The sequence below is a fragment of the Podarcis muralis genome, chromosome 17, assembly GCF_964188315.1.
Source record: "Podarcis muralis chromosome 17, rPodMur119.hap1.1, whole genome shotgun sequence".
Taxonomy (NCBI): domain Eukaryota; kingdom Metazoa; phylum Chordata; class Lepidosauria; order Squamata; family Lacertidae; genus Podarcis; species Podarcis muralis.
The window spans coordinates 10,747,958-10,768,174 of record NC_135671.1 but is presented as its reverse complement, the minus strand read 5'-3'; the positions used below and the strand labels follow the sequence as shown (position 1 = coordinate 10,768,174).

Below are 20,217 nucleotides of genomic sequence, written 5' to 3'. Positions count from 1 at the left end.
AAAACATAGCATGCTAACATTAGACAGTAAGTAGAGAGAAATTACTAGGGAAAATAATTATTGACAATGTGAGCACAAAACTGGTACAGAGATTGTGCCAAGTGGAAATACTCCTTACCTTGCACACATTTTGACAAATCACGTAAATTAAACACATAATGGGATTTTGCTGGTGTTGGGAGGAGATCAATGCTCATTCTTTGATATATTTCAACAGCAGCCTCCACTATACTTTTTGCACTCTGCCTTACTGTTGTAGAGAAGTCAGCCAAAAATCCTTTTAAAATAGCCTAGTACGAGGAAAAACAACAAAACAAAACTTAAGCTCAAAATGTAATTAAAGTTTTGTGGCGTTCTCTCTTTTATTCTACTCAAGCCAGCTGTGATTTCAATGTTTCTTTTAAAAAGTGGAACTACATCTTTTTATGTTAACAGAAAAGCACATCCTGTATTTCTTTCAGGCATCTGCTAGTCCAACTATTGATCTATTATTGTGTTTGAGTGCCAGTTCACGTATTCAGAAAGTTTTGCCCATTCATCCCAGTGAGAAACTTCCATGTGTGCAAACAAATCCATCAGCATGAATGGTGAAATGTGAACAAGCAATACTGCTAATGGGTTTATCGTGTTAAGGCGCAATTTTCAATGGCAAAGATTTCATGGTGGGCTCAGTAGGTAGGGCAGGGATATTTGCATTTGGTTTGCTCTGATGCTTTTTAAACAACTTGCTTTAATTTGTGAAGACACAGAAAAGGGTGATGGCACCAAGCAGTATTAGACAGAACTATGAGGACCATTTACCATGTCAGGCAAATACTGAATATAACGATGTATTTCAGCCTTATTTAGGAGAATCTCTCTCAAAAAAGAAAGAAAGAAAGAAAGAAAGAAAGAAAGAAAGAAAGAAAGAAAGAGCCAGTCTACATCAAAGATAGTCATGGCTAGCTCAAAGTTATGTAGCTACATCAAATATTTTAAAGGCCTTTTCATTATCAGTATCATTTCAGAAGCAGGAAAAAGCCACACATTTTAGCCTGAAGTTCATTGGGGTGATTAATACTTGCTTCAATTTGCATCAGTCCCCACCTTCAGCCCTGCAACTATAGGTGTGGCTATGAGTGAGAAAGAGGGCATTTACTTACTTACAGTTTAATGCCAAAATAGGCTTCTAAGCAGTTTACAAAGTATAAAAAACCAACTAACACAATTACAATATACCTATCCATAATCCAAAAGCTCACTAATACAGTGCTATGACCCTCATGGTCCCTTCAGCTGATTTTATGATTAAAGAAATACATCAATTAAAAACAGGATCATGTGGAGTTTTTAGAGAGTGCCATGGGTACTACCCACTTCTTTTTGCTTATCTACCAGAACAATAGATCCTCTTAGATTTTTGTAACTTTTTTAGATAGCATGATGGCAAAACCACTAACAAATTACAGGAATATGGACCAGAGGTTGTGTATGATAAGATGGTAGTTCTGAGGGGGGGGGGGGGCCTCAGAAAAAAAATATTTGAGGATCTATAATGATTCATATCTCACAACCCTGTTTTTGTACCAGTGCTAGAAAACACCATTCTGTGATTTTTATGGTTCAGCCAAGAGAGATGCGATACGTGATTTGAGGATGGTTATAAGGGTGGGGAAGTCTAGGGGGGGGGGGAATTATGGAATTTCAAGAGGATCCATCTTACTGGATCCAATGTGTGCATGTGCACATATACACATTCTCTCTCCTGCAGCACCCCACTTGCTCATCTGGCATCCACAGACTTGGTCTAAAGTGCACCGATATTTAAAGGTATCAGGACTCTGCATTCAGTGCCAATCTTCAATAATGTTCATAAATGCATATCAAAAACTTTCAGCACTTCAGAAAGTAACACATGCTACTAAGAATCTGTATAAATCCAGCATCTCAGAACAGCGGGTTATGGCAGACTGAACAGAAGAATCTATTTTTTGTTCTTTGTTACTGTGGGGAAGTTGCTACTGACCTCGAAAATTTGTTTAAGGCTATGCTCAGAGGGTGTCGGAAGACACAGCATCGCGAAATGTCTAATGAAACGTGCTGTAACTGGATTACGTCCACCACCTGGAGGCGCACAGGCTGAACAAATAGTTACATCCTAGGGGGGGAAAGATCATAGATATTTTGTGTCAAAACATAATACTTAAGTCTTTAATCCTATAAAAACTTGTTTCTTACATTTAAACCACAGCTCAGATAACATGTCTTATTCCCTATTCTTATTTTTAATTCAGCATCAAACTGTACTGATGAAATTCTATATACAGTAAATATCGAGGCAGGCTAAAATTATTTGTGATGGCTTGAACCTTAAACCTCATTCAATGCCCTTCAGCAATCATCAGGTGTAAGGAAATGCTGTGTCTGCATAAGCTGAAGGGGAAATGAAGCAGGTAGAAAGCAAAATGAATGAAATTTAGAGATGTATAAGGCAGACATAGGCAAACTCCAGCCCTCCAGATATTTGAGACTACAATTCCCATCATCCCTGACCACTGCTAGGGATGATGGGATTTGTAGTCCCAAATATCTGGAGGGCTGGAGTTTGCCTATGCTTGGTATAAGGTATCATGATGGATATGTGTTCCAAAAAAAGGCGGGGAAGCCTTTTTTTGGAACTAAAGGGGGGGTCGTATTGTCATAAAAAAACAGAAATAATAAAATTAAAAACTGAAATGTGTGAGAGAGAGGATGAGCAAGTGAATGCTGGAATGTGAAGCTTGTGCTTTTCCACAGAACCATGAGAGAAGGACAGAACAACATGTACGCAGGAGCTATTGCTATAACTTGAGGACAGAGGAAGGAGAGAAAGCTAAGAAAGTTGCTATGCCTTGTGATTAAACCAGAGAATGCCAGCGGAAGGAAGTGCTGCCATATATTGACATAACTGACCCTTTGCTTCCCTTTGTTTGGAAGTGTGCCATCCCTCAACCACTCGCTGGTTGAGTTTGTGCCACACTGCCCTTGCAACGCCTAAGTAAATGTCCTGTTCAACTGACAATTGGAGTCTAGATCTTACTGACCCTATAGGCTGAACCCACAGGGTATTGGGGGTATGGAACTGAAATATACTCAGAGTTGAGTGTTGATTTCATGCTCTTTATTTTAGCTCATGGTAAACAGTGAGTGAGTGTGTTTTCCCCCAAAACCTCTGGCTATATTACATTATTTACACAATGGGTCCCGCATAATTGGCTGATTCAACTCCCCTCCTGGAGCCTTATTGGGCTGCTCCTGCAGGTGAATCAGGTTGCTGATTCACTTCCTCCTGGAGCCTTATTGGGTTGCTCCTGCAGGCCAATCAGGTTGCTGCCTTCCAGAATCCTACCTGCCTATTGTTCTAGGAACCAAGCTCAGCACATAACAGGAACCTCAATACTTTCCCAACAGAATAGATGGTACTCAGATTATAGCATTCACTGTCACAACCAGCTGAAGGCAGACTTGCCTGTATTTCCTTCCAAAACAGTTTCTCTCTGTCGTAGAACCCTCCAAAGTCTTGATACTGTCGTAGTAGCTCAATAGGGGGCTGAGAACCATAACGATCCAATTTAGGCATGTTTAGATCGTCTACAAAAATGACAACTCTTTTTGACCCTGGTGCTCCTAAACAACAGAAGAGCGGAGAAACCACTGTTGGTAAGTTTTCCCCAAATAACAAAATTAATACACAATAGCACCGAGTTTTTTACACTTCAGAAATTAGCAGGCTTCCAATGCTGTTAAACTGAAACATCAGTTAAACTGAAATGGACCACTGATTAACCAAAGTTTATTATTTCATAGTCTTTAATTTGACTATGGCAAATATTAAGAAAATTAGAGAATAATGAATAATGTGGCAGAATGGTTAAAATATTACAGAAGTAAACATAAATGCCAAAATACAGATTGTTGTCCTAATGTTGAAAGCAACAGAATCCTTTCTGGATGAATATGCAGTGATGTGTGAATAACAATGCTGATTTTCAATCAGCCTGCATTACATGGAACTTTTTTCCTTTACTGGAACCCCTAGTTTTGATCCAAGTTCTCTTTTAAGCAATTTTTATCAAAAGCCCTACTCAGACCTCGTGTGGGTGTTCAGCATATCTGATGTGACTGTGTTCTTAGATAATGCACTTGATTTAGATTTAGCCCTAAGCAAAGCAAATTGTACATTATTGTACAATTTATAGGAGGGAGATATATGTATCAGTGGCAGGGCATGGGGTAGTATGCACAGGAAGGAGCAAAAGAGGATGAATGAAACATGTCCATAACCACCTCAGGTCAAAATACTGTTTCACTTCTCATTAGAGTACAGTATGTGAAGATGTGTTGCATTTTCCAAATGTCAATGCTGCCCTCCTGTGTTAAACTGAATGGAGTACATCAGATTATAGCCTACATCAGGTGCAGGAAAGCTCTGGCTCTCCAGATGTTGCTGAACTAAAATTTCCATAATCCCAGGACATGTTCTGTGCTTGATGGGAGTTATAGTTCAGCAGTATCAGGAAGGACAAAGATTCCTCACCCCAGGCCTACATTTAACTAAAAACCAACAGCTTTAAAACTGAAGAACTCTTCTTTCTTCCTGCTGCTTCCAGGTGTAATTATTTAGCCTTATCTCTGGGAGAATTCTTCTCCATAATTCTGTAGGAAAACCATAGGTAATTTGGGAAAAATTACTTTGCACTAACCTGTTGTGGAGTGTTGTTGAAATCAGCAAAAAGAATGAAGAGTTGATTACAAGGAATACAGCCAACACAATTTAGGCAACAAAATATATTAAATCTCTTTACCTAAAATATTTTTCCGTTTCTTTTCTAATTTCGATTCAATAATCTCCTGTGTCCTTATAGATGAAGTCTGAGCAGAGAAATTTAAGTAAACGGGAACATAACCAGCTTCCTCTTGTATTCGGTTTAGCAGTGCCCTTGCAACTACAGACTTCAAATGACAAAAAAAAAAACCATAGCAAGCAACAGTGCATTATTATACGCACAAAAAATCATTGCAGTTACATTCAGAAATATTATTAGCTCCTCATAATGAGAAATCTAGATTTGAGAGATTGTTCCCTGAACAAGTATTTTGAATTTATGCCACCAAAATTTACCACTATCACGTTGCTAAGTCAGCTAACGATGAGCTTTTTCATGGTCACTGGATCTAAAAAATTGTGCTATCTGAAAATTTTGATTTACTTTTCCAAAACATTAATCAAACTTGTTAAATAGCAAATTGTTTACAATGCATTTTTTTGTTTTGGAACCTATTTTTCCACTTTTACCCTCATCATTAGATTAGAAGATAATTAGAACATTACAGAAGTAATTTATTCAGTGCCTCTCCCTACAACATTATCTACCTATTCTCCACTCTTTCAAGGAATCTCTATAGATTTAATTAAAACAGTGCCTTAACTAATGTCCCTTAAAATTACTAATTAATAACTTGGTGGATTTGATGTTTTTGGATTTATATAAATGATTCAACTATTTTGTTAAGCAACCAAGAGAAATCTCACCTTGCCAACCCCAGTTATCCCTGTGAATAACACAGAATGTCTGACAGCTAGCAATTTTTCCATGAGAAAGCCATAGCGCACAGTGTCGGTGGTAGGAACAAGCATTTCAAAAAATGGTACAGTGTGGCTGTATTTAAATGTAGGTATAATTCGCTCCCACGGATCCAGTCGCTTTGTCTCAAAATCAATGAAAAGACTCCACAAATCACCAGAAGTTGGAAGCTAGAAAGAAGAAATAATCACATTCATCTTTGTCAAGAACTGGGAAGAACGGTTGGAATACATGGCAAAAGGGACAATTGGTCTTACCTGTAGCATAGATTCGATAGGTATCAAATTAGGGAAACAGATCTCTTTGTACAGGCATATAAGGGTTTTGAATTATTTTGTCAAATACATGCATACCCTGTTCAGAATCTCTCCCTGATTTCTAGACTTGTGGACTACTCTTCCTTCAAGACAGGAGCCGACAATTATTAGCTTGGGGTGATAGGTAGAAGCAGGGGTTGGTGGAAGGGTGTTATATATAAAACTGGATTCTGAATTTTAGAAATTTTAATATTTTAATGACTGTTTTCATGACTCTTTTACCAGCTGTATTTCACCCTCCAACGATTGTATAATAAAGGGCAAGACAGAAACTTTGCAAATAAACAAATTATTGGGCATCTTCCCACAATCATGAAGACCAGAGCTTTGTTTTGAAGGCACTCCATGTTAGAGCCCAAACTGCACATTGTGAATCGCAATAGAAGTTATGGCTGCTAATTGCATTTATTTGTTGCTTATTGCATAAAATGCCTCAGAGTTTCATCACAAAGATATTAAAACATCATTGACACAAAGAGCTCATCCCTTCAATAAAATAAAAAGGACAAATCCTACCCCACCCCGCTAAAATATTAACACAGGCTATCATAATATATAACACCAATTAAGAGCCAAACACCTGGGTGGACAGGAATGTTTTTGCTTGGTGCCTAAATCTGATAATGATGGCACTAGGCATATTTTTCTCCAAAAGGTCTCCCGCAATCAGGAAGCCGTAACTGAGAAGGCCTGTTCTTGTATTGCCACCCTCTGCACCTCCCTCAGAGGGGACATGGGTGATAAACATAGGGTCCAGTTATGAAGATTCATGGATATTCCTTCACACCTGGAATTCGTGAATGAATTTTGTAGGCCACAAAAAAATGGGTTTAGCTACCCAATTACAAAATGAATTGTTTGAGGGGCATGTCTGACTCCAAGAGCACTTGTAGAGGTGCCTCTATACAGGCTGTATTCGAAGAGAAATTCTTCCTGCTCTTCCAGATTACGCCGCTCTCACAATCACTATAAATGAAAATGTGTAAGCAAAATAGTATGCTGCTTCATACCTTGGCATCTGGGTTATCTTCAAACTGCTGTCTTATAAATGTATCAAAACCATCCCAATAGTTCTCTGTTAAATTTCCACCAACTGACCACAAATAACAGAAAACAAAAGTCTGGCATACAAGAGAATTTAACCTAGATTGTTCCTGTACAAAAAAAAAAAAAAAAAAGGAAAATAAATACTTTTTTTAAAAAATATGTGTACTATTTCCCCCATATCAAATTAACATACAGAAAACTCCAGCAATCTGAATGAGGTAGATTTAAAATTCTCTTTCCTAAAAAATAATATGTTATTATACCTTAGCAGGTATAAGCGACACAGATATATTTTCTATTTAACTTGATTTTAGATATTTTCCTGTGTGTTTTTATGATGTGCTTATCATTTAATATGTTTTTGATTAAGAAACCTGAGCTGCAACAATTCTATTGAACTCTCATCCACAAGCTGGAGTTTCAGATGCCAGGTCAAAACTGTTTTGTTTTGGTTTTGCTTGTTTTCAGGAGGCCTTTGCACCCTGAATGCTTCTCAGATAATCTAAAAATATATTTTTTAACTGAGATTTTAATTACGGCCTCGGTCCAGTATACCTGAAGGAGCATATCCATCTCCATCGTTCTGCCCGGACACTGAGGTCCAATGCCGAGGGCCTTCTGGCAGTTCCCTCACTGCGAGAAGCCAAGTTACAGGGAACCAGGCAGAGGGCCTTCTCAGTAGTGGCACCCACCCTGTGGAATGCCCTCCCACCAGATGTCAAAGAGAAAAATAACTACCAAAATTTTAGAAGACATCTGAATGCCCACATAGAAATAGTTATTTAAAAGAATAACAGGATATTGATACTGAGGTCTTCTCCCATAATCTACAAACACAAGGAATAAGGTAAATAGCTATACCATTGACATATTGGGACCTCCCTTCCCAAGGAGCAGTGATTCCAGTAAACAGCAGAGAGTTGTAACTTTACTGATGTCCACTTGAGATATAGCTTGCGAACACTTTTTGTGAACATATTTCAGGCCGCCTTCAACATAATGGCAAAACAAGTCAAACAAGTATGTTCGTGTTTCCTCATTGAACTAAAAAACAGAATAAATATTTGTACACAGTTACTATCTTATCCCAAAACAAAAAAAAATCCTTCCAGTAGCACCTTAAAGACCAACTAAGTTAGTTCTTGGTATGAGCTTTCGTGTGCATGCACACTTCTTCAGATACACATCTTATCCCACTTTGAGAAGTAAGTACAGCTCCTAAAATGAAAGCATATTTGACACATTAATCCGTATGTGAAACATACATTTCCCGCTCACCCCCTCCCTTGGGTGGGCGGGGTTTGCGACACCGCGCGGGCTCCTGGGACCGGGGAGCCACCCACCTTGTTACAGGGAGGCCGTTGCTCCGCCCCCATCTCAGCAGGCCTATGGGCAGCCAGCTGGGGGTGGGGTAAGGACCAGCAAAGGACCGATGCTCTTCATCCCAGGCTCACTTGTTTTTCTTTCCAGGTTCACCTGCCCAACCCTCCCTGCATATAACATGGTCTTCTTTTGCAGGCTAACCTCTTGCTTTGGAGGTCAGCGGGCGCTGCTATGGTCGTAAGATGGTTGCTATATTCAGAACCGGGAAGGAATTTTCTTGCATTGGCAGGTTTCGCCTTCCCGGAGCATCTCGTCACAACTTTGGCGGTTTTAGGCCTTGGTCAGTATTCTATAGTCTATCTGTGAGTCGGAGGCAGCATATTGATGCACCCCCATGTGGCGGCGTTTGCAGGGCCCGTTAAAGGGTTGATTGCAGGGGTCACTGGCCCTACAGCGGCGGCATATAGGTCAAACTCCCAGCTAGGTGAAGTGGGAGGGCAGGCTGGGTAAGTTCACGCTTTCCAGTCCCCTCCCACAACACCTGATTGCCCTGTGCAGCCCTGTTGGGCATGAGAGGGATACCTTCCAAGGCCTAAGCCAAGGTTCCTACACCTGAAAATAAATAAAGTAGTGGCCTAATTTAAACCCATACATTGTTGTCATGTCTCATCTCTTGGGGTTGTGGTGGGCTCAGGGAACAGGGTTTTAGTGCATGGGCTCGCAAATCACTTTCTCCAGTACTGCAGTGCCCCGCGCTGACAGAAGTGGAGCAAAAAAAAAAAAAAAAAGCCATTGAGAAACTAGAGGGTGAAAGCCTCCCGAAGTAATACACACACACACACACACACACACACACACACACACACACACTGCTCCAAGAAGCAACCTTTGCCTCCTGCCCATGGCCCAATGAGGTTTCAGCATGCTCAGCATCACAGAGTGTTGGGTGTCAGTTTAAAAGAACACTGAAAGTTTTCCCTTTTGCTTAAAAGTGCTTTTGTAAAACCTACTCTGTCTTCAAGGCCTGCCATCCATGTCTTCACATATGGGATCCACTTCAGTTCCTCAGGATCAATGTATACCATTCCGCATCGGCTAACTGTGGCAGGTGAAGCAACCCTCAAGTCTTCCACCTGAAAGTCATGGATATTGCATATTTCTGCTTCAGTATATAAATTTTAAAAGCATCAAGCAAAGATGCAAATAAATAGTGTGATATCTTTGCTCCAGATATGCACTGAAGAATTAGAAAAAAACATTTAAACCTGAGAAAGAAAAGTACCTCAAACATCATGTGAATGTACGGTGTGAGTTTGATTCTTTCGCTGTTAGCCAGGCAAAGCATCTTGTTATCATCCAAAACGGTGTTTAGGTTTTCAATCCATAAGGCATCCACAGGTCCATCGCTGATGATCCATTTATGATCTTCAGAGGTGTCAACCACAGCAGCTCGAACACTAAGAGCCATCAGGCCATCTTTCCACTCCAAAGTTAAATTGTTAACCTCACCATATAGTTCACCCATTGTAATGGATTTAGGGTTCAGAACATATGTTTTAACAGGCTGGTAGAAAGGGTTTTCTTCACCCGCTTCATGCAACGCTGCAAGGCTATCTGCCAGAACCTGGTAAACTGTAGTTTTCCCGCCTCCGGTTGGTCCAACGAGCATGACACCATGCCTTACCAGCATTGTTTCAAAAAGTTGTATGACTTTATGAACCATGGTATCTTCAGCCTGTAATCCTTTGGAAAGCATGACATCTATTATTGTTGACTGTAGAGTTCCATAGTCATGCTCTGGTATTATGACTCCAGGAAAGAGGTCAGATATAATCCCACTGAAAGAAGTGAAAGCAAAAGCTTTATTTGATTAAAGTATTTCTATCCTATCTCTCCTATCTTCAAGACAATACTTAAACAATGAAACAGAACAATAACCCACATTTTATGCAGCAAAGAAGACAGATTTGAGCTTACCTGTGAATCCCCATTCTGTCCATGGTGGACTCTACAATATATTCAGTTTCATCAACCGATTTCCCCTTTACTAGGAGGTAAGTAGACTGTTCAGGGGATGCGGGTGGCACTGTGGGTAAAAGCCTCAGCGCCTAGGGCTTGCCGATCGAAAGGTCGGTGGTTCAAATCCCCGCGGCGGGGTGCGCTCCCGTTGTTCGGTCCCAGCGCCTGCCAACCTAGCAGTTCAAAAGCACTCCCGGGTGCAAGTAGATAAATAGGGACCGCTTACTAGCGGGAAGGTAAACGGCGTTTCCGTGTGCGGCTCTGGCTCGCCACAGCAGCGATGTCACGCTGGCCACGTGACCCGGAAGTGTCTCCGGACAGCGCTGGCCCCCAGCCTCTTGAGTGAGATGGGTGCACAACCCTAGAGTCTGTCAAGACTGGCCCGTACGGGCAGGGTTACCTTTACCTTTACCTTTAAGTAGACTGTTCCCAACCTGGAACCACAGGAAAGGGGGATTCCTAAGTAAACTCAAATTCCCCCTTTCTTCCATGGATCCAGGATGGGGCAATCTTGCAAGTAAGTATGCATAAAAGCAATGTACATCAACAGCAATGTACAGTGTGACTGAATTTGGGAGATGCTGCCTTTGGGGAAAGGGACCTCCCAAAGGTAGCATCTGTTGATGTGTACGGAAGGTGTAGGACTGACTTCCACATGCTGACCCTGTAGTTTTCCATAGAGCAGAGTTGGTTGTTGTGGCGATCACACAGGGTTCCCCGGACGTTTGACGGTCTATTGATCCCTGTGCCACCACTGTGCTCACTTCCCTGCTGCCACCAACTCGTTTCTCTCGGGTACACACTAAGTCCAGACAGTTGTTAACATTAAACCAAATAAACAAGTTTATTTTATAAGCCTTAACAAGTTTATGGTTTCAGATAATTTTTGTCAGTTTCTTAACCTTAGTTTCTTTACTGGCCTATCCCCTTCCTAATACCTTCTGACTGATTATCCCACTGTTTAACTGACTCCTCTTAACAGATTCTCTCACTCTCTCACAACAGACTAGCCCAACCCACAGACTTATCCTCCCTCTCTCTTCTCTAACTCCAAACTGACTTCTTAACAACTCTAGCTCTAACTCCTCCCCTTGGGTTCCTATTGGTTAATCATTTTACACTTAGTTAACCCTTTCCTTATGAACCCAGTATAATGTCACACACCTAGGAGGGCAAACGCCACAGTTGTACTCTAGGGAGAAAGCAATACTACTCTCAGAGGCTTCCACTCTTTGGGCGTGATATAGTCCTTCAGCCACATGGAGATGGTTAAAGTGGGCTGCTTTACTCAGAGGGACGACTAGGGTTGACTGAAGGAAACAAATAAGGCTTCACTGTAGTCATTGGTTCTGGAAATATAAACATTAAGGGTCCTCTTCCTTTTGCTTGAATGGAATGGCCGAAGTCGGTAAGACAATTTACTCTGAACAGTGGAAACTGGAGCTGACCTCTGGAATAAAGGCAGAATCTGCCTTTGGTAGACTTAAACAATGAAAACAGCAGGATGGCAGAGTAACAGATCTTGCTAAATAGGAAGGCACGCTTGTAACTGTGACAACAGCTCCATTGGTACGCCGGCTGAGACCCTACCTGCCTACAGACTGCCTTGCCAGAGTGGTGCATGCTCTAGTTATCTCCTGCTTGAACTACCACAATGTGCTTTACGTGGGGCTACCTTCAAAGGTGACCCAGAAACTACAATTAATCCAGGATGTGGCAGCCAGACTGGTGACTGGGAGTGGCCGCCGAGACCATACAAGACAGGTCCTGAAAGACCTACATTGGCTCCTAGTATGTTTCTGAGCACAATTCAAAGTGTTGGTGCTGACCTTTAAAGCCCTAAATGGCCTCGGCTCAGTATACCTGAAGGAGCATCTCCGCCTCCATCACTGAGGTCCAGCTCCGTGGGGCCTTCTGGCGGTTCCCTCACTGCGAGAAGTGAGGTTACAATGAACCAGGCAGAGGGCCTTCTTGGTAGTGATGCCCGCCCTGTGGAACACCCTCCCATCAGATGTCAAGGAAATTTTTTATGTTATAAACAAGTAAGTTTAAGTATGCAAACTGTTGAAAATTGTTGTGTAGTTAATTTCTATTGTCGTTTAATGATTATCTTATAGCATCCCTGCTGGAAATAACGGAAGAGTCATATTCACTTATGGAAAAATAAAGATTCTGTGATTAAAGAAAACGCTAATTTACTACGAAATGTACCTGAACAAAACAGCATCATCTGTAAGAAATTTTGGAAGGTTGGAATCTCGTAATGCTCTTATTAATACAACATCCTCGTTCAGATTTGGATTCTCTCTCTTTAGTGACCTACAATTATAGAAACATTTTTTAGCATATATTAACAGCATTATGATTACCAATAAAATTTATTTTTAACAAAATTGGTATGCATATTTTGGTTGGAGAACTGCATCATTAGATTTGCAGAAATGCAACTATGGAAGAATAGCTGCATTTCAGTTTATGTATTGGTTTAGAGAGCATGTAGATTAAATAGGTTCACATTAAAGCGTGAATGAATTTCTCTCCCTGCCCCACCCCATCTCTACCTCTACATTACCAGGAGCAGTCTCATTAATTATCTCAGTAATTAAGAGAAACAATCAGTGCTAGAGCTTTAATGCCACAAAGAACTTTAAATGTTTAACAACCCATATCGGCAGAAAAATGTAAAATTTAGATACAATAGTAGTAGTATGGCATTTTTATTTAAAACAAATGGGACCAATAAATAAGATGTATATATTTCTAAGCTGGGTAAGTAAATAAAATGTTTATATGTTGGGCATGTTGATAAGTGAATATCCAAATTAAAATTATATCTCATGCAGTATGCAGATTCTTACCCAGCCATGACCAAAACAGATTTGACAGCTCTCATTCCAAAATCATAGTGGTCCTGTTGAGAAAGCTGCTCACTACACAGTTTGTACATCTGAGTCATCTTTCTTGCAAGTGTTTTACTTGATTCAAATCCTTCTGAATACAAAATAACCTAAAGTACAAAAAAGGCATGTTGTGTGTTCTTACAAAATAAAAGTTTTAACTATCGGCAGAGCATCAACAAGTGTACGATGTGACTCCAAGAGAAGGCTCAACAATATGCAGCTGAAGTGGAACCATTGGTCTTATCTGAAAGGTGTTTCTACCTGAGTGTAATTATGTGCTAAAGAGGGTTAGTGCTCCCCCTAGTGCACGGGTCAGCAAACTTTTTTAGCAGGGGGCCAGTCCACAGTCCCTCAGACCTTGTGGGGGGCCAGACTATATTTTGAAGGGGGGGAAATGAATGAATTCCTATGTCCCACAAATAACCCAGAGATGCAGTTTAAATAAAAGCACACATTCTACTCATGTAAAAACACGCTGATTCCCGGACCGTCCACGGGACAGATTTAGAAGGTGATCGGGCTGAATCCGGCCCCCGGGCCTTAGTTTGCCTACCCATGCCCTAGTGAATAAACTAACTGTTGCAAACAAGACATACTAATAGAAGTATGAAAAAGAGATCCTGGGGTGGTTTTTCTCCCGATGTTCAACTATTGGCCCCCTTAAAGACAACTGTTCCAGTACGTTATTCCCACGTTGTAATTTTCTGCTCTCAAACACTTTCTGCATAATCATACATATTAAAAGGTACCTCAGCAATCAAAGCATAGTTAGGAACCATCATTGAAAATGGCCTGAAAAGTGCTTTCAGATTGTCAGGTAATTCTGTCCGTCCAGCATAGCCGGGATTCATTGTAATGAAGGCTGCACAAGTCATCACCAATTTTATTTCACGTCCCTCAAACATAAACCGAGAGAGCTGTTTGAAAGAACAATTTAAGAACAATATTACATTGTGAAAATTATTAAGACCGTGAAACAGAGCTTCTGCTATCCAGAAAACACAGAAATTACCTTAGCAGCTTTAGCGTTCCTAATGGTTATCAACTGTTGAGCAATAACAGATAGAACTTCAATATCAATTCGGTTGAATTCGTCAAAGCAGCACCATGCTCCAGACTGCGCCAAGCCGCTGAAGAAACGTCCCATCATCTGGAACAATAGTTCATCTTAGTTAACAAGTCTCAGTTCTCTCTCTCCAAAAGCTGTGATTTCAGGCAATAAACTCTTAAGGCATAGAGTAAAAGGAGTGTATCTCTGTTGCTCACATGAGCACTGGGTTATATGTCCTCAGTTCTCTCCTTCTGGTAGTGCAAGGCATGAACCAAATACTATATAATTCTGCTCTAAAACCGATATAGTTATACTATCTACTACAATGGTATGCTGAGATCCGTAAATCATTAAACATAAAAATAACCATAACGACTTAGACAGAATATAATTGTTGTGGTTTGTGTAGCTTAAATATGGCTTAGCTGCACACCTGAAGGTGACCAAGCTCACAAACCATACTTGTGGCCAACAAACCAGGATTTGAAGTTAGCTTGGCTAATCTCTGCTTCAGTTAGGTAAAGGGTAAAGGGACCCCTGACCATTAGGTCCAGTCGTGGCTGACTCTGGGGTTGCGGCGCTCATCTCGCTTTATTGGCCGAGGGAGCCGGCGTACAGCTTCCGGGTCATGTGGCCAGCATGACTAAGCCGCTTCTGGTGAACCAGAGCAGCACACGGAAACGCCATTTACCTTCCCGCCGGAGCGGTACCTATTTATCTACTTGCCCTAGTGTGCTTTCGAACTGCTAGGTGGGCAGGAGCAGGGACCGAGCAACGGGAGCTCACCCCGTCGCAGGGATTCGAATCGCCAACCTTCTGAACAGCAAGTCCTAGGCTCTGTGGTTTAACCCACAGTGCCACCCGCATTAATTGTGGCTTATTGCTACACCTGAGTGCTGTATCCTGCTTTAATGCTAGTTTGTTGTGTCTCTCTACACCTGTTGCCTGCCTGGTTACAAAGAAGCGAGGGAAGAGAGGACCATGAGCCAATCGAAATAGGTATCCTAAGTCTAGGGTGTCATGTGCAACACAGCTGGGTGCCAAGGGAATTTCATTTGGAATATATCCTCAAAAGATGCAACAGTTGCTAGTTAGTTTATCAGTAAGGGTAGTGTTGGTTGTGAAGACACTACTGTATTCCATCACAGTCATCTTGCCAACAGTCATTGGTGGTACAGTCCTACTGGGTTTTTTAAAGCACAGGTTACTGTATATTTCTTCTCACAATCCTATACTTTACACCAACCATGAGCTCAGCATCCAACAGTTATTGCAGTGTCTGAAAATAATATTTGTTAATGGAAATTACAAATTGCAGGAACTTCATCAGCTCCATTAACATGAAATGCTACAGAACAATAAAGGTGCTCCATACCTTGTAATCCAAGCCATCTGAACAGTTAAACACAACACACTGGATGGCAAGTGCTTTTGCGAGGTCTTTGGTAGTTTCTGTTTTGCCAGTGCCAGCAGGTCCAGCTGGGGCTCCACCTAGGTCAAGTTGCAATGCTCCCATAAGGCAGAGGTAGCAACGATCCTGAGTCAAAGTGTAGAAAGTTACATATGCATAGATACTGAGCAGTGCTATGAAATTATGTCCTAATTAAAATAACACAATTGTACTGCAGTATAATCTTCAACAGTTTGCACATTCCGCTCCTAAAAGCGAATAGCTTTAGTACGTATGAATTAGATCACAAAAAAAAAGCTGAGCCATTGGGAACATAATTCACTGAAGATATTTGACATATGGCCCAACACCAGTAGAAACTATTCCCACATACTTTCTATCAATAATGTACCTTTTACCCACACTTTAGATAGACTTTAGATAGTTTGTGCTGTTTGCTGTTAGTGTGGTACTGTAGCTTTCTGCTGCTGTTATGAGGGGGGTTTCTTTGTGTGTTTTTATGAACTGAACGTGTTTTTGTGTTAATGTGTTTATATTATAATGTATTTTTGTTACACCTAGGTTTTTAAATAAGTTATAAGTCACTTGCAGACCTTTTTGTATAAAAAGCAACCAACAAGCTTAAATAATAACAATAGCCAAAAAAGAGTTAATTCAAATAAATAATAATATTTAGAGCTTGTTCAAATCATAATTTAATATGAGATGGTTAAACTTGTTCAAAATTTTGTGCATTGTTCAGCTATAGGTGGGGGCTGCTTTTGTGGAGAGTTGAAGGAGACATGAAGAAGCCCTGATTCCACTAATTCACTTATTTTGTGACCTCACCATCTTACTGGTCAAAACAGGCTTCCAAGCTATTTGCTGTGCTTCACAAACCCGCAAGAGCAGGCTGAACAGACAAACTAGTGAAGCAACAGAAATTAGTTCCACGGACAATGATGTCTCTACTGTGTCACCTTCAAATCTCTTAAGAACAATTATTAGTCTCCAGCCCTAGAGAAAGGTAATCTTGAGTTGACAACTTATCCCTACAGTACCTTTTCCCCTCCCATAAGCGTACATGATGCTGTAACACGTTTATATGTCTATACAGAACAGTTTTTTTAAAGCAATGTTATGTAAAGGTGAACACTATTTGTTAGCAATATCTAACAGAAAGTTCCAGTTTTCGCTTACATTTCATACTACATGCATGAGGTTGAGGGCAAGGTCTTACCGTGAGTGGGGTTATCACTAATCTTGGACATGCACCCAAGTATTCGTAGGCATAAGTGTACTGGGATAAAGCCATTCTAGCTACACAGTTATCCAGATCCAGGTCCCAATAGTAACGCAGTTGCCTTTGCCAATCAAAGTTGTCAACAGAATCTACCTTTACAGAGAATATACAATGTTTATTAGATGTTGATTTTAAAACTGTAACTGCACAAACATCATTTAAAAATTGTAATGTACCTTCTGCTTTACAAGTTCGGTAACAATGTCTCTTGCATGCACATCAATAGTTATGAGTGCTGTTATTATGTTTCTGTGGAGCTTGGGAAGGATGCCACGAACTAGTGAGGCCAATGCATTTAATCTCTATGAAAGGAGAAGAAATCACAATGTTAGGAAACATTTTCCTATTTTACTCAAGATAGTAACGTTTCAAAATGAAAGTGCTGTATCTACTGCTAATGTAAGTAGATTTGTTCCAAAAGGGGGAGAAGGTGGTTACGAATATTTTCGTCAGCAATGGCAAGTGCATCCAGGGTCAGGTAAAAACATTTTACTGCCCAAGGCAAAGGACAAGATGCTGCCCTCATTTCAGAAATAGAAGATGACTGGATTAGCAGCTGGATGATAAGACAGCATCCTCCCGAGATCAGCAGACCAGCTTAGGAGGTACAGGCAAGCTGTCTTCCAACATCTTGCCACCACTCCGTGTCCAACTTCTACCACAAGGGGTGGCCAAACTCACTCTGCCTAATGGAAAAGCCAGCCCTGTGTTAATCCTATTTCAACCATTTTTTAAAGATCATTGCAACGCCTATTAAGGAAGCACTGCTGTCACTCTGAACAGGCTTTGTTAGCTATCTGTGATGTCAGGACATAGCCAACTCAGATTGACTGGCCTAGTGCTTTGATATCACATTCACGATATGACCCCTTACTGTCTGGGAAGTAGAAAGAAGCCCTAACCGGAGAAAAACAGACAACAGCAACAGACGGGAAGAACAATTTCAAAGAAAAGTCAGCACTTACATATTTAAGGATGGGAGGGACAGAATATTGAAAGAGATTAGATGTTATGGAGAGATAAAGTGTTGTTATTCTGAGCAAGTCAATGGCTCTTTGAGCCAAGAGCTGCATTCCAATTTGAAAGAATAGTTTCGGAATGAAAAATACGTATTTTTTGAAATATCACCCAACATCACTTTACTTTGCATTAAAAACATCACACGTGGGCACTAAACCGATAAAAGGTGTCTTGTGATAAAAAGGCATTATCCAGGAAAACTGAGTTTAATCATACTTTGTGTGTTAACTGGCTAATCCATTGCAAGGTGTGTGTGTGTGTGTGTGTGTGTGTGTGTGTGTGTGTACACACACATACCAGAAACTCAGGATACCACTGGATGAATCTGATGGCATAAAAACTTACACCATAATACAGGGGTCAGCAACCTGCGGTCCATGGGCCACAAGTGGCCCACGGGGGTCGTTTAAGTGGCCCCCGAACCAAGCAGACTGCTCGGCGAGCCCCCACACGCTGTGCTAAACCGGCGCAGTGCAGGGCAGGGACTTGCTTCTGCGGTATTGGAAATCACATCTGCGCAGATGTGATCCGGCCCACGGAGTGATTTCCGCAGGAGTGAACCGGCCCAGGCGACGTAAACCTTGCTGACCCCTTCCATAATACATTCGTTCATCTTTAAGGTGCCACAAGACACTGCTGGTTTTGCTGCAATAGACAGAGAGATCCTAACCACAGCCAGGGAGCAGCAGGAGAAGGAGAGTACTAGACTGACCAGGGCAGAAAGGAGGTGGGGGCATATTTTTGTTGTGCTGCAATGCCAGCTCCAGGATACTATGGGCAGTAGTTTCCCATAGGGCCCCCACCACATCAGGGCCCCCATCCCCACCAGTGGCACTTCTCTCCACCAGCGGAGGCCAGCAGGTGGAAATCTTTGCAGTATCTGCCTGAGCAGCATCATGGCCAGCTCCCAATGTCCCCTCCTCGTTCCTCCATTACCCCCACCCTTCCTAACCATGTGTTCCACCTTCACTCAGCCCCCTCTCACTAGTTGCCCCTACCTCCCCACTGCCAGAGCATATCCCTATTCTTGGGCGTGGGGGGGGGGGAGGTCAAGCCATTGCCTCTCAAGGGCCCCCTTAATCCAAAAATCCCTTCACTCCTCAGCACGAGAGGGCAGTTAGGGTTGCGCTCTCATGTGGAAGCTGCTACCCGGGACAGTTAATTAAAATTATGTCAAACAGCTCCATACGATCAGTTTCAAGCACACACACACACACCCCGTATGAACACTAACTTCAAAGTTTTCCTTTTCAAATTCTTCCAAAGCTTCTAAATGATCCTCTTCCTCTCCTTCTAAACACTGAGTCAGATCACGGCACCACATGAGCTGAGAAATGGTCAGCACGACCTATGTAAAAACAAAGCAAAAACAGGGCAGAATAAAGGTAGAGGCATCCACAGCTGAGAGCTGCTTTCATTAACACTGTGCTCCTCCTTTAATTGCATAAATCCCCTTCGAATTTCTGTTCCACAAGCATCTTCCTGCTTAGTGCTCTTGTAGAACAACTATTTTGCATGGCTCCCATCGATTTCAAGAGGGCTCATGCAGGAAGGTGATAGTCTTGGTCTGTGTCAAATGGTTCCCAGCTCTGGTCCACTATAAAAGCAGCAGCATTAAGTAACCAGGTAAGCTCCAAGTAGGATACTTTGGAGATATACTGAACTTTAAGCCCATAACCAGCTCAAAGAACCAGTATGTCCTCAAGACTAAGAAACAAAGCTCTCTCCCCCCCCCCATAAAGCAGTAACTGAGCCTGGTTACCTGAGAAGGATGTCCAGCGACAACCCAATGTACTCTCTCCTTCGTCTGATAATCAGCAATGGCAGCTTTGCTCAGGCGGCGAAGGGAAGCGAACATTGCTTCTTCAACTTTACCAAGCCAGTCTTCAACATTTCCCCTGGCTTTAAGTCCTTTCCCTAAGCCAACCTAGAAAGGCAAGTCTTGCACTTACTATGAGGGTAACTTGGTGGTTTTTTTAATGTAACTTAACTGATTTCTCCTTAACTGATTAAAGACACAATGAATAATACACCTTTATGCAATGTATTTTTACTATTTCAAATATATATAAAATACAGAATAAATCTAGGAAACACTAATAATCCTATACCGTGAATTATAAACATTGCAACTATCAGGTAGTGAACTGAGCAGAACGGAAAGCAAGAGGCAACTCTCCCACATTTCACAGCATTCTGGTGCAACCAATAAATTGAATCCAAGATGGGGCTATGCAGACAAAG

At 41.4% G+C, this 20,217-nt stretch overlaps 1 protein-coding gene across 1 annotated transcript in view; it reads right to left on the bottom strand.

The window, feature by feature from the left end:
* DNAH6 (dynein axonemal heavy chain 6) overlaps window positions 1-20,217 on the bottom strand; it is a 123,620-nt gene that overhangs the window by 70,253 nt on the left and 33,150 nt on the right. Inside the window, exons 25-42 of the mRNA XM_028711618.2 lie at window positions 19,736-19,900; window positions 19,208-19,321; window positions 17,130-17,255; window positions 16,891-17,046; window positions 15,636-15,797; window positions 14,222-14,359; window positions 13,959-14,126; window positions 13,168-13,316; window positions 12,521-12,628; window positions 9,573-10,128; window positions 9,301-9,423; window positions 7,829-8,011; window positions 6,931-7,074; window positions 5,552-5,773; window positions 4,824-4,971; window positions 3,488-3,645; window positions 2,006-2,137; window positions 119-290 (exon numbers count right to left, since the gene is read on the bottom strand). Of these exons, the coding sequence (XP_028567451.2) occupies window positions 119-290; window positions 2,006-2,137; window positions 3,488-3,645; window positions 4,824-4,971; window positions 5,552-5,773; window positions 6,931-7,074; window positions 7,829-8,011; window positions 9,301-9,423; window positions 9,573-10,128; window positions 12,521-12,628; window positions 13,168-13,316; window positions 13,959-14,126; window positions 14,222-14,359; window positions 15,636-15,797; window positions 16,891-17,046; window positions 17,130-17,255; window positions 19,208-19,321; window positions 19,736-19,900 (3,124 nt within the window). The remainder of the gene's footprint in view (window positions 1-118; window positions 291-2,005; window positions 2,138-3,487; window positions 3,646-4,823; window positions 4,972-5,551; window positions 5,774-6,930; window positions 7,075-7,828; window positions 8,012-9,300; window positions 9,424-9,572; window positions 10,129-12,520; window positions 12,629-13,167; window positions 13,317-13,958; window positions 14,127-14,221; window positions 14,360-15,635; window positions 15,798-16,890; window positions 17,047-17,129; window positions 17,256-19,207; window positions 19,322-19,735; window positions 19,901-20,217) is intronic.